This window comes from Callorhinchus milii, unplaced genomic scaffold (assembly GCF_018977255.1).
Source record: "Callorhinchus milii isolate IMCB2004 unplaced genomic scaffold, IMCB_Cmil_1.0 Scaffold1, whole genome shotgun sequence".
Taxonomy (NCBI): Eukaryota; Metazoa; Chordata; class Chondrichthyes; order Chimaeriformes; family Callorhinchidae; genus Callorhinchus; species Callorhinchus milii.
In genome coordinates, this window is record NW_024704742.1 from 55,151,217 (window position 1) to 55,174,067 (window position 22,851).

Consider the following 22,851-nt stretch of genomic DNA (forward strand, 5'->3'; position numbering starts at 1 on the left):
TGATGAATGGTCAAATTGATCTTCACCCTGCCAATTAGTTTTCAGATATGTATCCTTAGGGATTCCCACAAGTTAACTGTTAAAGGCTCCAGGAGAGAGAAGATTGATTCCCATTTCAAGTTCCTCTCAATTCTCAAATTTGCATAACAATCCAAGTCATTAAGGACAAAAGGAGAAGTTCTAACTTGTCCCAATGAGAAGATTTTAGTCAAGATATTATACTGTTCATTTTCTGATGGAAAGCTTCTAGTAAAAGATAGGAGAGAAGACTTATTTTGACAAAGACTGAACATAAATATTAAGTCATTTTTGAAGTTGTGAGAAATAAAATTGAATTACATTTTTCCAATTCATAATTTTTCCTTCTGTCAGTCAGGTATACATCCTTCAAAACACAGGAACTGGCTGCTTTTATGTTGCTTCTTAATTTGTATTTTACAACTGCATTCCCACATGAAAATAGGCAAAATAAAATTCTGGGTTTGTATAATAGGATGTAAATATTCTTAACATTTACAGTAAAAAAACTTGTGTATGTTAAATGCAGTCACCTTTCATTCTGCTTATTCACTTATTGATACATGAAACACCTTGCCAAAAGATCATAAAAATTACAGAATAAAATGAGCCAACTCGGCCTATTGATCAAGTGGCAGCTTGTCAGGTGAGGCACTGCGAGACCAGCGCAGGAGCAGAGACCCACAGACCTACAAGAGGGTGGGAAAGTGGACACAGTGAGAGTACGAGACCCAACACAGGACCAGTGGAACTGGTGAACGAGCGGAGCTGGGCGAGAGCGGGTATGTGTGACTGCCATCTAAAGTCATTGCGTACGCACAAAGGGCATGTTGCTGTAGGAACAAGGTAGCTTGGTGAGGCAAATTCATAGATTGCCTCATCTGTCAAAAAGATCACCAGCTGCTACTGCTGTTGAACTGGAGTTAACTCTCCTGTACTTGTATTTCGTTCTTCAAGAATTTAGCGATTTTTTTTACCATGGTTACCTCAGTCACCCACTTAATAATAATCCTTGATTTGATAATGCAAATACTTGCATTTGATATACCTTAACAAGTCATTGGGATGTCTCAAAGCACTTTACAGAATACAGTGTAAAGTGGATTGACTGTATTTTGTGGGGGAAATTTGGTAGCCAATTGTGAACAGCAATGTCCCACCAGCAGTTGTGGATTGAGTAACCCAATTTTTTTTGAGGGATTATATCCCCGGGAAAGCAATCCACCAATCGGCTAACAGTTGGGTTCCTACTTATTGCTAGTTAAACAGAGGATTTTATTGCTAACAACAGGCAAGGAATCCCAGTCATGAACCCCCCAAAACGACTGCTCAGTGAATGGAGTGACTGCAGGCCTCTGCTCCCAAATCTTATAATTTCACAAATCATTTTAAAACAAAAGCATGTTTGAAAGTGCAACCTGTCAAACATTGTAACAAGTTACATCTCAGATCAGCTTTACAATTCGCAAATCTTGAAATATTCAAAAAGCAGAAGACTATTAAAAAAGACAAAAGTGGAAACTAGATGTGGATTTAAAAACAAATTCAAGAATTATTCACATTGTATTCTCTGTAACATAGAATTCATCTCACCTCTGTTTGGGGTCTTCACAGAAGATGCATTTTTCTGGACCTCTAATTTTGCTGCCTGTGCTCGAACGCTGCTAGTGTGTGCAGATAGCAGACGTTTCCTGGGACCATCTCCTGCTTGACTACTAGAAGCAACTGCAGCTGAGGGAGAAAAAAAATGGATATAATTCACCTGAATTTGAAGTCATAAATTGCTGGGCTATTATAATGTAAACAAAAACATTTCCTAGAAATCTGTAGTGTAGAATGTTGGATATAGACTTGGTCGATATTTTTGAAGTTTCCTCCCCAGAGAGTTTCCCAGAGTCAGAGATAGCACCAACTATTGCAGGATCACAAGAATTCTCTTAATAAGAATTAGCTCATTCTTCAAATGGATAAACTGGGTTTCCAGCACTGAATAATGCTTTGCACAAACTTTTAAAGAACTGTCAATTATTGACTCTGAAGACTTGAGAGATGCAACAAAAAGTTGCATCTCAGAAGTTGTTCATGGTGATTGGGGTCATGTGTTTTTGTAGGTAAAAGTAGCAGCCGGTTTTTATAAAAAAATCATACCATTATCCATGCTTTGAAAGACCGATTTAGTTATAGTATTGGGGGGAGGGGGGAGATGCTGCTCATACAGATTGCTCATACAGTGCATGAAGCAGGTTGCACCAAGCAAAAATATCAGCAGAAATGCAATTGGAAAACGTGACAAGTACAGGGAATCAGACATTTCAGTTTACTAAAAATAGATACATATCCCTCAAAATGTACATTGCTGAACGTGCGCATGATGTGACAGTGAATATTCTTGGAGTTTCATATAAAGTTATAATAAGGATCAAACAAATATTGTGAAATTCACTCATTTTCTCAAATGATTTGATTAACTTAAACTACAGGCACTGAATCTCAGAGTCAGAAGACCAACTTACATTACCAGCTTAAAATTTATAATACTTGATTTTATATAGCAACTTATTATGTTGTTGAAACATCTTAAAGTGCTTCACAGAATAAACTATAGTGAATTAACTATTCATGGGCGAATTGCAGCAGTCAATTGCACACAGTGGTGTCCCGCAAACAGTCATACATTGAGTGAGCAATTTACTATTATTCTTTAAAGGGATTACCACCCTCGAAAAGCGATCCACAATCGACTAATAACCTGGTTCGAACTTACTGCTGGGTAAGCAGAGGCGTTTGGAGTAAGGAAACTTGTGTTAGGTTGTGCCCTGCCCGAGAATCAAACTCAGGTCTTCTCACTTGTGAGACAAGTTCTCTAACCACTAAGCTACAGGACTCCTTGAGACAGGATGACTCCAAGTGGAGAGCTTTATACCTGTGGCATTCCTCGAACCAAATGCCACATGTCAGTTAGTTAATTCTTAATGCAGGCAGAAGCCTTGCTGGCTTGTCAAAACTGTTTAAGATCTTAAGGGTGATTAATCAAAGCCCTACATATAATGTACATTTACATTTAAATAATTACATTTCATTTATTCTATAAATCCAAATCTTATCTAATTGCCATATTTGTCCAATAACAGGATTCGGTGAACTGGGAAAGTCATCCAAGAGATCAATATATTTATTGAACTCCACTTAAAGGGAATGCGTTTCAATTTAGTAGGATTTGTGAGATTTGCCCCCTTCTCCACTGATGAAGAAATCTGTGCAAATTGGATTCACTCTTTTTTTACAGTCTTTTTTTACTGGCACAGCATATTAATTTCTGTCACAGCTACACAACATATAGTAAGTACATTCATGTATTTTCATATTCATGTTCACAATGGCATATCACAGCACATTAATTTCTTCTGCAGCTCCACCATGCCATGACGGCGGAGGAGGGAAGGGGGCAACAATAATTTTAATAATAATTGTTCTATCCTGTTTTAATTCAAATTCCACACAATAGAGAGTATGACGTTTCCATTTCATTCACACATTAAGCATCCATTTTACAAAGCAGAACGTTATACTGCTAGAGGACAAACCAGGACCAAGGAAAGCAATACCAGCAGCACATCAGGTTTGCTCACACAATTCACTTGAATTCACACAGATCAATGGCATATCGCACAGCCTGAATTACATCCCTCCTTATGAAATTAAATCCACAGGCTTGTCCCAAGAATTTCTTTTTGGCTAAATTCAGAGCATGTGTATTTCCTCAAAGGGTAATGCCCAACTATGAAAGGCAAGCATAAAGCACAATGCCTTACTCTTAAGCACAAGTATACCTTGCACCTGCTGCTTAATAGTATACAATGTGCAATTGATGCAGCGCAATATTTTTGCATTCATGTGCAGAGACAACCATTCAACACAATTTGCATTTCTGCAATTTTTGGACAGTAAAGAGGTACACAGCACACAATCACCACAGTAAATGCACATTTGTTCAATTGTCTCCAGGGCTACATTTCCATCACAAAGAGTTTTAAGATTACAGCACCAAATCTTCCCAAAGCAAATCTTCTGCTCTTACAATAAGGATTCTCTCCATCACAGAAGTGATTGCCTTTGTGTCACCAGACAGGTTCTCGTAAATAAATGACAACAAGGATTTAACTTCTGCATTTCCAGCTTAAGTAACATTCACTGTGCAATTTTCAACAAAACCATCATTTAATAAAATCTATGGACCAAAAGAATTTCAATTTCTGATTTGCAGTCAAACAGTTGAAGGTGCCTTGAAGGTAACTTACTTTTGAAGTGCTGGTATTTAGGTCGGCTAATGAAGACTGCTAACAAAGGAACAATACAAAACCCATAAGATCCAATTAGCAGAAAGGTCACAAAGATGACATCACTACGATTTCCTGAAGTGTTTGGTGGCACAAGCGTTGAATTAAAGAAAATACGAGGAGAAAATGTGGTGAAGGTACAGCTTCGAAGTCCTCCTGGTATAGTCATTGAAACGGTCCAAAGTCAGGCATATGCAGTAGTAACATTTCAACCTTGCTCATGCTGCCATTTCCACTATGGTGACCCTCAGTGAAACAGAGTGGAAATAAACTAAGTTGCTAGGCATGCATGTGTCTTGTTCTCCAGCCAGCCACACGCACACGCACACACACACACGGAGCTGGCCAATCAAAGGAACAAAAGGGTAGCAGCATCATACGAAATGCAGGCTTCATTTGAACAGTGCATCAGCTGAAATGGCTGTGCAGGATCCTTTCTCTGCAGCAGTGTTAGCTTGTTCAGAATTTTTAAACCCAAAACCAAATTTGCACAATTAATCCACCCATTTTTCTTCCGTTTGCCAAATGAAACTGCTCTTTACATGCATATCTTTGTGTGTATTCCTGTTCTTATTGTCAAAGATCCTTAAAACATTCTTTTGCACAGTGCCTCGCCACATATCCTTTGTTCCCGGGTGTTGCCAAGGAATTCTGCTGTTCATTTCTTGGAGGCTCATTGTAATGCAGGATTGACAGCAAAACAAAACATCATTTGGAAATCCTATTGTCAGACAATAGAGCATGTTCCGTTTCAGAAAATACTTAGAAAATGTGCTAAACACTTCCTTACCTCCCTCCTACCCCCGCAGATCAGAAGGCTTAAAGCATAATTACAATGTAATGAAAAATGTGAAAACAGGGATCACAGTAATCAGCGATACCAATGCAATTTTACAGATTAACTCACAGCAGTATTAATCCAAACTATTTAATGATAACCGTTCAACAGTATTGTCAAGTCATATTTACTTAACCAGCTATATCTTTTTACATTTATTTTTCTAAGGCTGCTCTTTAGCCCCTTTCAGCATACAATCTACCATTCTCAAGATACGCAGTGAGGTGTGAATGAGCCTGTCAATTTGGGGGGGAAAAAAAACATTCTCAAAACTGCAGTTGCTGATTTATTTCTCTTGAACCACCTCCTTATCAGATTCTTTGCATTTTAAAATTCATTCCTTTGTCCCTTATATCGCTTTGTCATCTATTTAACTGCATTAGCTTCTATTACCTATTCACCGTTTTTTTTGCAAGCATGAATTTCAACCACTGTCTCGCCTCAATGTTTTTTTTTGAATGTTTTCCACACAATTGACAATTGAGTTCCAGTCAACGAATTTTGCATTCCTTCCAAGTCTACATTCAGACGTTTGTGTTACTGCATTTTCTACTATTCTCACATTAGTACAAATGTGATACCATGAGTTCTGACCACTTAATGGATTGAATTGCCAGCCTTATTTACCAAACGTGGTCATTTCCCACAATTAATACAGTAAGGGGTCACATCCCTGTATGCTGAACAGAGACTGTTAGCTTTTCCATTGTTGTTTTATGAACTGAATAATTAATGTAGAATCTTTATTTTCACGTCTTCTAGACGTCTCAAAGCGCTTCACAGAATATGACTGTATATTTGTGGGCGAAACAAATAAAATTGGTAACTTCAATCCACAACTGCTTGTGGGACACTGCTGTGCATAATTGGCTGCCACGTTTCGCCCACAAATACAGTTAATTCACTTTACAGTATATTCTGTAAAGTGCTTTGAGACGTCTAGAAGACGTGAAAAGTGCTATACCAAATGCAAGGATTATTCTTACTCCTCCAAATTTATTGTTCATTCACTGCATAACTACAATGTTTGCCTACAAAAATAGCCACAACACATGACAATTATTACTGTGCAGCAATTGGAGAAGCTGTCATTCATAAGTATTGTAAAAAAAATACAAATGCTTTGTTGACTGAGAAACAAAAATAACTTCCATACAATAGATGGTACTCAGATGCCACAGAATAGATAGCTCACAAGTACACATCAGAGTTCATACTGATATTTGCACAGCTATATTTAGTCATGCAGAGAGAGAAAAACCTTGTTGTGACAAGCAATGTAAAATAAGTTCAATACTCTCTGAAAGTCGCACTATGAGTTAAGGTACCTTTTGAGCTAAGGTTCAGCCTGTCTCAGTTAGTAGCACTCTCACTTTAGAGTCAAAAAGATTTGGGGTTCAAGCTCCACATCAGAACTTATGAATTACATTCCAATGAAGTGCTGGGGTGTGTGCTGCATTGTGAGATTCCATCATTTGGACAGGACAACTGAGGTCCCTAACTGTTTAGATGGACATTAAAGATCCTATGGCACAATTCAAAAAGAGAAGGAAGTTTCTCACACCATCTTGGCCCATAAATCCCCAGATAATTGATCATTCACTTCTTAGCTGTATGTGGGACAATGTTATGTGTAAATCAGCTGCCACTTTCATCCATAAAGTTTCACGCACAAAATCTAGTGAATTCACTTTACAGTATATTCTGTGAAGAGCTTTAAGCCATCTCGAAGACATGATAAGGAGCAATGCAAGGATTATTATAAATAGTTACTACACTTCACAGTAAAATCACAAGAACCAATTCAGGCATCTCAATGACGAGATAAGGCTTTTGCAAATACTAGATTATGGATGACTTAGTTGTAATTGTATACAAAACTATTAAGTGTCAAATCATACTATTCAACCATACTGTTATAGAGACAATCGGAAACGTTTCCATATGAAGGCTCATAGCAAGAACACTTACACTTAGCACTGTAACTACTTGGAAAACTCTGAATGGATGCATCACTGCAGAAAGATGACAAACTGTTGCTTCGCTGCAACAAAGAAGCTGCAACAGGCAATTTGAAGCCAATTGTAGTTTTCACTGCATTAACTCCCAAGTTCAGAGTAGCAGCTTTCGTTGGTGCAATTCTCAGCTTTCCTTTAAGAGTGGAATTCCCTTTCTGTTTATCTGCAATTGTAAGAAAATGGTCAATTAAAAATAGAACTGACAGATGAAAATCCTACAAGGGATTAAACAGGAACTACCACAAATATGGCAACAAATATTTTTAGCCATAAAAAGTCCTAATAGGCTGTGTATTAACTGCCAGTAGAATGTCAGTAAGACAACTTCAGGATTTTCCCAGGGAATAATGTTAAACCTGCTGAGGATCGTGAAGCTTATCCATAACAGAGTTTTCAATTAGAAAACTTTGGTTACAAGTCTGGTGGCTTTCAGCATCTATTCTATTGCTGAATTTTCCAGTTTGGATTGATCGTTTATATTGCAAACAATTCTATTTTGGGGCCCAGTGTGCAGTTAAAACTGCTTTTAAATTGATCTGAATCACCACGGGAGAACTTAATCATAAGTTTCCAGTTCAATTTCACTTCACCTTTTCTCTCCCCCTCGCACAAAACTGCACCCAAAATGTCCATTACAGATCAGACTGATTAGTGACGATGCTCATTGCATTGGAGCAAAAGTCTTCCATTTACTAAAAATTCAACATCGAGGTCCAGGACTTTATCCAAATGTTACATTATATACACATCAACTAATTACATTTACTGTTGAATTGTGAATAATTCCTTTTAGCTCAATTGAATTTTTGAAAGAAAGGAAGGAAGAGAAAGAAAGAGAGAAAGAGAGAAAGGGAGTCATCTTCCAGGTGCATTTTATTGATACATACACTGTCCAGCACTGAAACACCATTCAGTGCAACCATTCCGTGCTGATGTTTATACTCCATACCACTCTCCACTCATCCCAATATCCTCTCCCACACCACGCACTAGACTATTAGTTAAGGTACATAACTGCTTATGGAATGTTTTAAGGAATGCAACCAAATATCATGATCCCTTTGTAATCACCAAATCCTTTGCTTTAAGATCTGGTGTTCAGTTGAGGAGTGGTAAAATATTACTACAAGTACCACACCTTACCACAAGTAAAGAGGAATCCCATCAAAGTGTTCAAATTTCTCTTCATACTGCTATATCTTTTACATGATAAATGCTGGTTCCCCTTTGGCTTCGAAATCACTCACATGTAATACAATTCTATCCCAATCCGAGGCAAAATCACTCATCTATGCATGGAACCTTGGTGGTACCCACAACAAACCTAATCAATTACTACATAACAATTCGCAGAGGCTGAGAGCCATTTGCTTTCGGGACAGTTTTTCAGGCTGTATAGTTAGAGAAATGATTCAGCTCATCCTGCAGTTCAACATAAACACAATGGTGGTGTTACTTCTCAAACAATTTTGAGTAAGGCTGTATGTCGTGGAGTCCTGTAGCTCAGTGGTTAGAGCACTCACTTTGCAAGCGAGAGACCTGAGTTCAATTCCAGGCAGGGAGAAACCTTGGGCAAGTTTCCTTACTCCACACGCCTAATAATAATCCCTCCAAAACCCCAAAAAACAATAATAAATTGGTCATTTTCAATCTGCGACTGTTTGTGGGACACTGCTGTGCGCAATTGGCTGCCGCGTTTGCCCACAAATATACAGTCAATTCACTTTACAGTGTGTTCTGTGAAGCGCTTTGGGACGTCCTCCCGACGTGAAAAGCGCTATATCAAATGCAAGGATTATTATTATTATTATTATTATTATGTCAGACCAAGACAATGGAAGAGAACTCAGTAGAAACTGAAGTACATAACCCATGACCTAAAGCAGGCCTGGTCTTTTACCTCATGTCATGTGATGATGGCAAAAATACCATACAAGCCCAACTCTGACTGGCATGAAGTCATTTGCTAACCCCAAATACAACACCAAGAACTATATGACCTATAGCAGTCACATTTTCCATTATGCACACGATGCATTGGACTTCCAGCTCACCACAAGTTCACCAAATACTTTTTTTTTAAAAAGACAATATCCCTTTAATCTTCAAGGAAGTACCGTGTTTTTCTGCTTTCCGCCATCATAATGTATCATCATATGTACCATCATGGGGGTATTAAGGGATACGAGGAGAAAGAGGAAAATTGGAATTGAAATTCTAGTAAAGATATAGATCAGCTATGATCTAATTAAATGGTGGAACAGGCTCGATGGCCTACTCCTGTTCCTATAAAGGTCCTCAAGGGATTCAAACAAACCCTAGGTAACCATGACAATCAGATCAAAACACTCAAATATTTGAGCATGCTTCAAAATGTCATGACTGCCCATCATACACTTATAACACAGTTAAGAATTTAATGCACAACCAATTTAACTGTGAAGAATTGAATCTTATTCTTCAAAATAGTTACTGATAATTGAATAAGATCTTTCACATTGATCTAATTTAAAATTTACTGCAACAAACAGATTTTAAAAATAGGGATAAATTTGATATGTAGTTGTACAACATATTTAAAATTGCTGTCCACTTTGAACAGATACAAATCACATATCTTTAAGGGAGTATTATTGGATATTTACCACTATCTGTTAACCATTCAACTACTTTAGTAGCATGCCACCCTATGGCTTTGTGCAGTACTACAAAGAAACTAAAATGCAAAAAAAATTATTACCTTAACACTAACTTTCATTTCAAGAGACTCCAAATAGTTCAAGCACATCAGACAAAATACAATACAATTTACATAGCGCATGTCCATTACATTAAGAGGACACCTCAAAGTGCTCAACCACGCTGGATGGATACTCGAATTGAGGTGGGAGTCGAGGGAGGTGGGGAGGGGAAAGATGAATCAAAGAGGTAAGCGATCCAAATATCCTACTTTCAGCCTAATATAAAATATCATGGCTCAAAATGCACTTCTTACATGCTTTAGTGCAAGAGAGCAGGGGGGGGTTAACAACATGCTCGTGTGAATTTACATTTAAAATTGATTTCAGATCAATATTTGATTAAGATGGTATTCTTAGAATATCTTCAACAATTTGAAGAATTAAGATCCTGTTCTTTAAAGTCAAAGCTTACCTCTACTACATGCAATTAGGTGCTCTGCATTGCAACTACATTATTTTAACACTGGTGTAATTATAGTATAATTCAAATGTTTGAGGCAGAATTAAACAATACTCACTCCCACCAGTCATGTTGACCAATACAGTTTGTTCCCTTAAATTCAGAGTAAAACTGCAGGCACCTAAATTGGACTAGGTGCAATAACGTTAAGTGTTTTACGGAAAAGAGAACATTCAGGTCACTTCTCCCAGCTGCGCATACAGCTTGATTGGCCCAGAAAACCCAGAACAAACTCAGGTGGGTCAGGACAAACATGAATTCACATTATTTTGAGAAGGTACAAGAAACAGGAGCACCAACTCCAACAACACTGGGACACACAAAATAGCATTGACAAATCTGGGGCAGAACTAGATCAAAGGCAACCTGAATGGGGGGGTACACTAGAGTTAAAACAGTAACACAAATTGCTTTCATAGATTTTTCATAGATTCATAGAATGTTACGGCACAGAAGGAGGCCATTCGGCCCATCGAGTCTGTGCCGGCTCTTTGACAGAGCAAGTCACTTTCACTAACCCCAATCACCAGCTTTCTCCCCATAACCCTGCAAACCCGTCTTCCCCAGATACCTATCCAGTTCTCTCTTAAAAGCTGTTGTTGAATCGGACTTCACTACCCTTTCAGGCAGATCATTCCAAATTCAAACAACTCGCTGAGTGAAAACATTTCTTCTAACCTCCCTTCTGCTTCTTTTGGTAGACATCTTAAGACTGTGACAACGGGTCACAGACACACCTACCAGCGGAAACAGCTCTTCCCTATCTAGCCTGTCGAAACCTTTCATGATCTTAAAGACCTCTATCAGGTCCCCGCGTAACCTTCTCTGCTCTAATGGGAAAAGCCCTAACTTCTCCAGCCTGTCCTCATAGCTAAGGTTCCCCATTCCTGGTATCATTCTCGTGAATCTCCTCTGCACCCTTTCCAGTGCTTTAATGGCCTTTCTGAAGTAAGGTGCCCAGAACTGGATGCAGTACTCCAGCTGAGGCCTAACCAGTGTTTTGTATAGATTAACCATAACCTCCCTACTCTAAAACTCTATGCCCCTACTAATAAAGCTCAGTACACCAAATGCCTTTTTTACTGCCTTATCTACCTGCCCCGCTACCTTTAATAATTCGCTTACTTGAACACCCAGATCTCTCTGTACGTTCACCCGTATCTCCCACAGTAACCTTACAGAAGATCCTGTCAGTGCCTCTTACTATTGAATCCCCTATCACAACTGTATTGCCCTTGTGAACCATGCGCTTTGTCCTGTTGGACAGAATGTCCACTGCTGTCCTCACGAGAGGCTTCCACGCTCTCGATAGCTAGTGTTGAGTACCTATTAGAGACTGGTACTCTGTTGGGGGTGTTCTGCCTTGAACAAGCTCTCTTCTTGCCCCGTCGCACTGTCACCCAATCACTTTTAGCATGAATGAAGGGTGGTTGTGTGTTGGGCTTTCATGTGACTTCAGTTTTGAACAGTTTTAACCACTGACAGTCACTGCTCTAGTACTAAATTATCCTTAGCACATAAACATCCTCACAAATTCAAGCAGTCTCCAAAATTTTGTAAATCGATACATCACCAGTTCAAGAGGCATGCAAAAATTCAAACATTATTTAGAAGAAACAATTTCAACGGTTGGAACTTCAAACAAGGAAGTAAAATGTGTACAGAAGGCTTGAGGTAAATACCTGACAGAACAGATTCAAGGATTTTTAAAAAAAAAATCTACAACTTTTTCTTTTGACACAACATTGATTTTCTCTATCAAAGAATTTGCAGAATGCTGACATTCCACGTAATTCTTACACAACTGTCCAAGACCTATAATAATTACAGACTAATAGTTTGGAACATATCCCTACCTGCCAGTGCAGTGTTAAAGTCCCAAAAATCAGAGTCAACAGAGCTCCAAGATAACGAGGATGAAGAAGACATTTGTGAACAGATTCAAGAAACTAACAGCTTCAAAAAGTTGTTCATCACTGAGGAGAGACCGACCTGCACTCACTTCACTAATTGGATCTAAAATACATTAGAAAAAAAAGATTCTTTGTGTTTTGTTCAAGGACTGTTATGTTGACCTCTCCAGACACCGCAGCCAACTTCAGCACTGGAACAAATATAAATACCTGAACACATCATTAAATCCATTTATTTTCAGCTTAAGTCACTCAACTAACGTTGTTATGTCACTAAAGATCAAATGACAGTAGAAGCATACAAGATCACTGTTGTCAAGTTCCAGAAATGAATTTCAGGGAGATTATCTGCTGAACACAAAACACAAGGCTGACTTGGTCATTTAGAGAGAGTGTGTGCACAATAACCAGACTGCTATCACAACATTGAAGATCACTGCCATGTGAAAGTTTTCAAAATACATGAAAATCAATTGTGCTGAACAGTCCCAAAATGAGGTACCAATCCAAGATTTCTGCATTTTGTTTCCTTGTGATAACAGCCCAATTGCAACACTCGCAAAAGAGCCTTCAATCTGTAAATTCCTTCCAAATACCAATGTAGGTCGCAAAACAAGGTATTCTCACTCCAAAAGATAAAATGATCTAGCATAAATCAATCTAAAAGCTTACGATTTTCTTTATCAAAGATAATTTGCAGAATGCTGATTGTAAACCTTTGGGGGTGGGGAGGAGAAAGTATTGTTTATTGGTCAAACCAAATTTCCCCTTTGAAGCATTACATAACTGGTAACAGATATCCTTTTGGGATATCAAACATGTATTAAGTGGTCATGTGGCTGTTCAGTTGCACAGGACAAATGAATGGACTGTATTATAATAGCCCTCTGTTCATCATAAAAACAGCACCATGTGACCCACACTCCAGTGGAAGAAAGATGCATCTTGTTAAAGCTCTTACCTCCTTAACCCAAAGGCTGGAATCCAGGAAATGCATTTCCCAGGGGTGATATTCAATAAAGGCAGCCAAGACATGCAAGGCAATTTCAGGCCCATTAGGTTGATCTTAATAACTGGAAAACTACTGGAATAAGTTAGAAGCAAAATGGAACAGCGCCTTCTCTGAAAATAACCTATTAAACAACAACTGACCTTAGAATTGAGGCAGCAGGATCCCAAATTGTACCTAAACTTTTAAAAAGCCTTTGACACAATAATAATCTTTGTACTTGATACAGTGTATTTCACTTGGTCGGGACATCTCAAAGCGCTTCACAGGATATACTGTGAAGTAGATTGATATTTGGAGTCCTGTGGAGTCCTGTAGCTCAGTGGTTAGAGCACTCGCTTTGCAAGTGAGAGACCTGAGTTCAATTCCAGGCAGGGCGAAACCTTGGGCAAGTTTCCTTATTCCACACGCCTAATAATAATCCCTCCAAAACTAAAAACAATAATTAAATTGGTCATTTTCAATCTACGACTGTTTGTGGGACATTGCTGTGCGCAATTGGCTGCCGCGTTCGCCCACAAATATACAGTCGATTCACTTTACAGTGTGTTCTGTGAAGCGCTTTGGGACGTCCTCCCGACGTGAAAAGCGCTATATCAAATGCAAGGATTATTATTATTATTATTATTTGTGGGTAGCAGTCAGTTTTGCACAGCAATGTCCCACAAACAGCCAAGGAGTGAGTGACCAATTTTATTTGGGGGATTATTGGCAAAGACACTGGAAGAAACTCCTTTCTCTTTTCGACTAGTGTGCTCTTTAACTTTCACCTGAACAGGTAGACAGGACCTTGGTGTAATGTGTCATCTGAAGAGCGGCACCTCTGACAATGCATTGGAGTGTCATCATAGACTATGTGATTCCAAGTCCCGACGTGGGGCTTGAACCCACAAACTTCTGACTCAGATGCGAGATGCTACCACTGAGCTGGCTGACACAAGACTATTATACAAAACAGTGCCATGGATGTAAGGCATTGGCTTGGATTAGTAACTGGCTAAAGGGAAGGATACAGAGGATAGCTCTAAGGGCATCTAAGTTGAAATGGGGAGACCACAGTTGCAGTATTGCATACATGTCTGGGAATCAACTTCACATCAATGGTTTCAGGAATGAGGATGATTGTAGTTATGAGGATAGGCATAACCTGAGACCCTCTCAACTATAATAAAAACCATAAGAGGGAATTCTAACAAATGTCTTTCACGAAAAGTTTGCAGAGATTAGATTAAAGTTTATTTGTGCTGCTTACAAAATACATAAGAGAGAAACTCCCAATTGTCACTTGAAGAGTTAAAGGAGGGGGCTAGAAGAAAATAAATGTTCCAGTAGTCTTCTGAATGAACAAAATGCATTCTCACACCCGACTATTGAGGCAGAGGTCATAACATTAAATAAAGGATAACAGGGATTAATTTAGTGAATGAGTTAACTGAATCAGTGGACTTGTTTTCTGGACATTTCTACAAATGTATGATTCTTGAATGGCAAAGGAATGGGTTAAAAAGGGGAAATGATTTTTACTCCATCCTGCCTCCACTGTTAGCAGGAGGTAACAGCTTGAACATCCTCTGGAACTGGCATATTAATGTGCGAGCGAGCCAACATTAACCATTATAAATAGCTTGGCAAAGGGCCATCTATTAACACATGAGGAAAGCAGCCAGCAATCCAGAGCAGGAAAATTCAACACCATATACAGGCTGAAGGCCACACTTAACACAAGAGCTTTAAGCTCAGGAACAAATGGGTTTTGAAGAACATTCATGGTTTTAGAGTATCTAAAGAGGTGGAGCAATTAGTATTTTGTCTCAAATTCATAATTTTTCACACAGATAAAAAGTCACCTTTTGGATTTACTGATTAAAATAAGACAGCTGGGAAAGTGAGGTAGCAACATATGCTATGGAACTGCAGGTGGTTTATAGGCTACTTGATATTTCAGTGAGTGAATGCATCAGCTAGTGTCCTGCTGAACCACAACAAATAAGGACATTTCAAGGTCCAGTTCCTGTTCAATACAGAGTTGGATAGTATCATCTATATAGGGGGGAGAAATGGAACAGAACATAGGCTGCAGTTGGCTCAAGTGCCTCAGGGATTAAGAGGCAAGCATAAACCATGAGATTCTGATTCTTCATTACTATCCAGTTAAGTGTGTTGGAAAGGGCACATATATTCACATGTTCAGCAGCAATGTCCACCTGTGACTGTTGGTATCAAATCTAATCCCCTTTTATTTATAGTCACCTCCTCCCTTCCCCCACACCCTGCATCGGAGTCAGGCTCCACCACTGTTAAGTGCTCCAAGATGCTACCCAGTGTGAAGGGCGCAAGTTGTTGTTGGTCCAAATTCTACAATGAATAGGCAAATTAGTAAGATTCTCAATGGCTGCCAGCAACCATTTAAGTGAACCCAACATAAAGTCAGGTATCATCAAGAAAGTGGAAATTTTGAGTGGGGAAAAAGCCCGGATATCTACAGAACTCTTAAACAGAGGGTGAACTTAATGTTCAGGGCCAAGGAAATATGGCCTGTGTTATCCTCTCAACTGAAGATAGATATGGAAGAACTGTCTAAGTTATGTTTCCACAAGTTGCGGAGACTTTAAAATTTGTAAGATTTTTTCCATCCCATCAACTGTGAAGAGCCAGAGTATATTAACTTGGGATGATGTTTTGTGATAAGAAGCTTATATGCATTTAATTGAACAAAAGAAAATTAAAACCCACAAACAATCTGTAGAGGTTTTGATTGTGTAGCTCCATTTCTTAGCCTGGCTAGGAAGATTGTGAGCAGTTCTGAGTGTTCAGTATTATTCTGGAGTTCTTATCCCACACAGTCGCATCAATTTCTGTGTGGCTATAACTGTGTTTGCCAACCAGTGATGGTTTATCTGCTTCAGCAGCAATTTTTATCCTACTGGGCTATTTCTCTCTCCCCCCTTATTCAAAATTTATGACAATGCGGAAATAGCCAATTAAAGATGATGCATTAAGCGTTTCATATATTTGTGTCCTAAAGATTTATTTTGCAATGTGCACGTTGATTTTATTTTATTGTATAACTGTTCTACAGTAAACAAACCACAAGGGAAATAGCATTAGTTTAAAAGTTTGCTCCATCAAAGGCTCTTACCATAGAGACATAGTTGGACAACATTTTACATAAAGAAAATGAATGAGATAGCTCATCATCCTTTTTAAAAAATCCAAGGAATGTAGGTATTCCATCCAGTCACGAGTAGCTCCAGGCTGTCAATCAATTGCAGTTTGACTCCTCTCATCTCCACTATCTTTCTCGTTCCTCCACCTCTTCACTGATTGACAGTCTGTAGCCATTCGTGAACAGATGGAGTCTGAATGGAGCCGCTCATGACTGAATCGCGGAGCGAGTTGACGAAGCACCAATCAGCAGCACAGCATTATGTCTGGATTAACCCAATTTTTGTCCAAATTAACCTACATATTTAAACGGGTAAGAATACAAATGGATTGGGGCCGGGTGTTTTGTCCGATTTACTTGGCACACGAGGCTATCCAGCATCCACCTTAAGCAGCTTCCACTCTATATTTAAATTATCCAACTAAGTATACCTTTTATTCCCCATGATATTTATTCCTGAACTAATAGTTTCTGGGCATCCATTCGCCTACAAAATCCAGTTCCTATACTTCACACTACAGAAAATCCTGTGCAGTGTTTTGAGACGTCCTCCCAATGTGAAAGGTGCCATATCAATGCACAGATTATCATTTATTCTCTGATTTCTTAAATATAATTAATTGTTAATATATCAGGAAAAGCTCTAAACACATTCTTTTCAACCCAATTACTCACTCCAAACCTAGCTGCCAAAGTCGTCACCATGAAAAGTCAACACATTATATGGAGTTTTAAGAGATGAACTCCAAATAAACAAAACATTGGGAGGGGTAAAAACCCACTCTGAAGAATTTTAAAGGTCACCTGTCTTAAACCATGATTCATTTATAGGGTTCTTCAGTTGTGAAAGTAGCTTGACAAAACAGGTCTAAATGACATGACCGACAAACACGTGCTCTGTCTTCAAACAAAGTCCCAAGGATGATTTTCTGGACAATCTAGAACTGAAATAGAGTTGTGTAACAAAGCTGAATTCAAATCAATGAGAACAGGGTGGAAAACAATATAATATTTTATAAATAATTCCCAGGTTCTCCTGGTGTCCTGGCCCACAATTCCCCTAAAATAAAATTACTGACTCACACCATGGTTGTCTGTAGGACATTGCTGTGTGCAGTTGTGCTGCCACGTTTTGCCCACAAATACAGTCACTCCATTTCATAGTAATTCCTGTGAAGAACTTTGAGTTGTCCTTCCGATGTGATGAGGAGTTATACCAAATGCAAGGATTATTAAATCCAAGGAGTATTAAAGTGGGTAATTTGCCAGAGAAATGATAGTGGGACTCTTACCTGTAGAGGGCGATACAGCCAAATCTGACCTCCCTCACCCACATGCCACACATATTGGAGGATACTTGATTCCCATCTAATTTGACTTGCTTTATCCTGGAAAGGCTGGAAGGCTGGGGCCACTTTAGACTTCCCATGCTCCAATCGAGACCAGCAAACTCAGTAGAAACCAGGATTAAAACCAACAAGTTCCTGGACTGTAAACCTCAGAACTGCCAGCAGTTTAAAGGTTAATTTCATGCTTTAACTGCACTACAATGGATCAAGCCACTTCAGATGAACAATTCAAGTGTACGTGCCTCGTGTTTAACCTCCCAACCTTAGTAATTCTCCTCAGCATTGCCAACATCGAATTTCATTTGGTTTCAATTATCAACTGAACAAGCTGTTCTTTGTGAAGAAATCTCGAATTAAAATACCTAAAATACCTCGGTAAAACACTGGCTTTGCTTCTTGTGGTACCTATCCTCCAATTAAAACTAGAGCATACTTACATAAATCAAATACATTTACTGCTTCAGGGAGAACTTTATAAAAGTTTATTGATGAGTGTAACGAAACAGTATCCTCTATTAAAGGGCCTTAATGATGCAGACATTTCTGAAGTTTTGTTTTAATATGCCTTTAAATTGTGTGATTCCACATAAAAGAAACCTAAAGAACATAGAAAAGTAGACTACAGCCATTGAAAAGACTTTAAGGGAACATCACATTTGATCTTTTTTTTAAAATGCTGAGTGATTAGTTCTAGGTTAAACAAGATATTTGGGGTTAAATTCCAGCTTTTTGTAATGGGAATTGTTAATATTAGATCCTTCTGTTAACTCAAACAAAGTCAATCTACTTTCAACAAGGAGTGCCCATGAATCAGTATGATGTATGCCCACTTACTGGAAGGTGTTGCTATTTACTACTCTCAATCCTTAACTCCAGGTCCAGATTGGAACAATTAAAACCTCAATCTGTTTCACTGCAATGCTTCAGCCAGTGAAAGCTTAAAGGAACAAAAGAGTGGGTATGTTATATTTAATGGGGAATTCTTTAGGTAAAAAGTTGTATTTTACAGCAATAAATCCTCACTTTTCTATAGTACCAATAACCCACCACCTTTCTTCAATAACAACATTTATATAGCACTTGTGTACTTGATTTATATAGCACCCTTAGTGCTTTAAAAGCATGGGGTTGGATTCCAGTTGGGGGAAATAGGGAGGAGGAAGTGTCCTTAAGCATGTTTGCTATATAAGGATATCAAGGGACATGGAGAAAAGGTGGGTGAATTGAAATATCCATGATCTAATACAATGATGAAACAGACTCCAGGGGCTGAATGGTCCGCTCCTGTTCATATATTCCTATAGATTATTCTTGTGTTCCAAGAAGCAGGATTTGAAGCCAATTTAGAGAGGAGGCAGGAAAGAGTCATAGAAGGAGAGAGTTCCAGAGGTAAGTGTTAGAATATGCTTAGTTAAAGGAACTAAGGTTGCGCTCAAAGTAAAAGATAACTGCCTGCCAAGCTGAAAGTGTAGTCGCAGACTAGGGGTTATTAGAGGGCAGTAGGACTAGCTTAAACCAGCTGGAAGTGGCTGGTACAGGATAGCCGAGGGTCCGTGGAGTGGGAAGATAGGAGATAAATCAGGATTGTGGTAAAAAAGTCAATAATCAGACTAGAAGGGCTGTGATTGGTCACAGCATTGAATCCATGTTTTACATATACATAACAGGTCAGTTTAGGCATAAGAGAGGTTTTCTATATTCTGGGCAGTTGCCAAATAATAATAATTATCCTTGCATTTGATATAGCGTCCCAAAGCGCTTCACAGAATATACTGTAAAGTGAATTGACTGTATATTTGTGGGCGAACGCGGCAGCCAATTGCACACAGCAATGTCCCACAAACAGTCGTAGATTGAAAATGACCAATTTATTATTGTTTTTGGTTTTGGAGGGATTATTATTAGGGTGTGGAGTAAGGAAACTTGCCCAAGGTTTCGCCCTGCCTGGAATTGAACTCAGGTCTCTCGCTTACAACGCGAGTGCTCTAACCATTGAGCTACAGGACTCTCTATGACTCCAAATGAGTCATAGAGAGATAACTAAATTAAATTGCTGCAAGAAACTGCCCAAGTATTACAGGATCATCTGGTAGTACGCCTTTAATTCTGTAATTGCTTGTGTTTTAAATATTGTTTAATAATAAATTCTGTTACACCAGTTTGGATTGTTGGGCCATATTTCAAACTCAGGGATCAGAAATCCAACATAAGGAGCGAAGGAACTAAAAGCTCAGCTACTGAAGGTAGCATGAGAGGGAGTGGGGTTGTGCAATAAGTTAGATGAGTAGAGGGGGCGAATGAAAAAGTAACAAGGAATTCCAGACAACAAATCCCCAAATAAAGAATTTTGAAGGCAATAGGGCTCTTGAGTCTCTGAACCCTGGATGCAGGAGGTTAATGATGCACTGATAGAATCGAACGTCATGATTTAGCAATAAAATCCCTGGATACACCCATTCTGAATACATTCCAGGTTTGGTTTAGATCACGTTACCAGGTCACAAGCAATGAAAACAGCAACAAGAAATTCAATGGTAGTTAATCAAATTGTTTTCTGTTAACAGCAACTGCACCCTATGTCTGAATCACAGCTGAGAATGATTTAAAGTTAAAATGAGCAAACAATGCCTCTGATTAATAGACTTGGGCCTGCAAATCAGTTTAAAGTGGGTGCAGATGATTTGGACAAAGGCAGAATTAAAAATATGCTTTCTCCTAGCCTCTTTACAAATACTGTTTAGGGACATTACAAATATTAGAAGCAATTAGGCAATTCATGATTGGCTTTCGAATGCTGCTTATTGAAAGAAAAGATTAATGCCAAGATCTGTATGTTTTCATTGGTTTATATTATTTTAATCAGTTAGATACTAAAGCAAATAGAATCAACTGGAGTAAACAATCTAACCATTGTAGCCAAACGTTACTTTGAATTATTTACACATTGGTAAAAAAATAACCATGCTATTAAAGTATTTTACACACAACAAAAATGTACTCTCTACAATGTTAAATAAGGCCATGCTGTTTATTTATAATGATTTGAGGTTCATGTGTTTTAAGTATCCTTACCGGGGGTGAACAGTGGTTTTGTCTTGGGAGTTGGCACAACTCCATGTATATGTCCATCTTTGTTTACACTTCCCAACCTCAGTTTGGATGCAGAAGGTGGCGCTCTTAGATTTGCAGATGGAGACTGGACACTGAGGCCCTTTGTGTTACTGAGCGATGGCTTTCTTCCAACTTGAATGTCGCAGATGGCAGGTACTGATGTTTTAGTTAAAGGAGCCTGCGAAAGAGAGACATTTTGGGATACAGAAGACCAACATTGCATTTTAGGAAGAGTTTCCTGCTTCTACTACAGCAGGCCATTTGAGAGAGAACATTTACTTGCTATAAACGTTAGTTTGCAGCTGAACTGTACCTCCCAAAAAATTGGCAGTACTGAATTACCAATTCCTTTTTGTATAAACACTCACTGCATAAGGAATCTATTTTGCCTCAAGCACTGTGCAAACTTCTGAAGCACATTTTGTGTTCTGTACACATCACATCAGTCCTATGTAACTGCTGACATTGTATATAAAACACAAGGTAGAAAATAGTTACACAATTCTCAGATTACTCACTAATTAGCAACATTGATTCCGGAAAGAATATGCCACCTTGACGATGGGCAAAAGATTAGTTTGTCCAGTCAAGCAAATGTGTCGAGCCGAAAGAGGAAAGAAAAGCAGGAGAATTTTTTTTTGAAATGTAGATATGAAGAGTAATACAGCCGAGACTAAGCAGAGACTCATATTACATTTAAAATAAAGAGCTGGTCTAATTTACCGTATTTTATTATAGTCCACGGTTGCTTGACAAATGTGGTGTCATTCACAGTTAAAAAAAATCATAAGTTCTTTTCTTCCCCCCTTCGTTTTCAAAACACAAATAAGAGTTCCTCAAATTAACAACAAATTACATTTATATAGCACCTTTCACGTCAGAAGGGAGTTCCAAGGCCCTGGACAGTCAAAAGTTTGCACTTGAGCTGGGGTTTGGAATCAAGAGGGGTGGGAGATGACCAAAGGCATTGTCAAAGAGGAAGGTCTTGAGATGGGCTTTGAAGGCGGTAAGGGAAGGGGCAAAGCAAAGGGACTCCAGAGTAGAGTTCCAGAGGGTGGAGGGAGAAAAGATGAAGGCCAAACTGTCAACAATGGGGCAGGTAGGGCAGCTGATGTGAAGCAGCCCAATGCTCAACGAGCAGAGGGAGTGGGCAGGTTGGTAAGGTTTTAGCAGGTCGTAGTGGTAGGGAAGAGCAAATCTGTGGAGGGTGTTCAAAATGAAGACAAGGATCTTAAAATTGATCCTCTGTGAGGGATACACTTGAAAAAAGTTTTACATAAATATTTCATTTTGATTTATCAATCCATTGGGGAGGATATGAAAGAATTATTGACTCACTGGCGAGGGAGAGGTTAGGACAGTAATATGAAAAATGTAATTTGAATTAAAAATCTAGTAGGTTGAGAATTCAATCACACCAAGGTGGGTTTTTTGGGACAAAATAAGCAAAAAGAATGGAATTCAGTAGTTTTCCTTTTAAGAGTTATTTCCAGTCACACCCACAGTACAAGTGTACGCCCATCAATTCCTACTTCAAAGAATAAATACCTATCCTACAGGCAATTTTAGCTCTGACAATAATACTTGCATTTGATATAGCGCCTTATCATGTCTTTGAGATGTCTCAAAGTCTTTCACAAAATATACTATAAAGTGAGTTTTGTGGGTGAAACATGGCAGCCAATTGCGCAAAGCAGTGTCCCATAAAAAGTTGTGGATTGAGTGACCAAATTATTATTATTGAAGGGATTATTGCCCCTGGAAAAATGATCCACTGATTGACTAACAATCAGGTTCCTACGTATTGGTAAGTAAACAGAGGTAAGGAAACTTGCCTAAAGTTTCGCCCTGCCCAGGAATCAAACCCAGGTCCTCTCGCTTGTGAGGCGAG

The 22,851-nt window shown here is 38.7% G+C and overlaps 1 protein-coding gene across 10 annotated transcripts in view; it reads right to left on the minus strand.

The window, feature by feature from the left end:
* Positions 1-22,851, minus strand: part of mtus1b (microtubule associated tumor suppressor 1b) — a 97,855-nt gene that overhangs the window by 52,123 nt on the left and 22,881 nt on the right. For all 10 annotated transcript variants that reach the window (XM_042342213.1, XM_042342235.1, XM_042342222.1 and 7 more), the window contains exons 3-5: positions 20,922-21,138; positions 7,165-7,374; positions 1,612-1,749 (exon numbers count right to left, since the gene is read on the minus strand). In XM_042342213.1, coding sequence (XP_042198147.1) covers positions 1,612-1,749; positions 7,165-7,374; positions 20,922-21,138 — 565 coding nt within the window. The remainder of the gene's footprint in view (positions 1-1,611; positions 1,750-7,164; positions 7,375-20,921; positions 21,139-22,851) is intronic.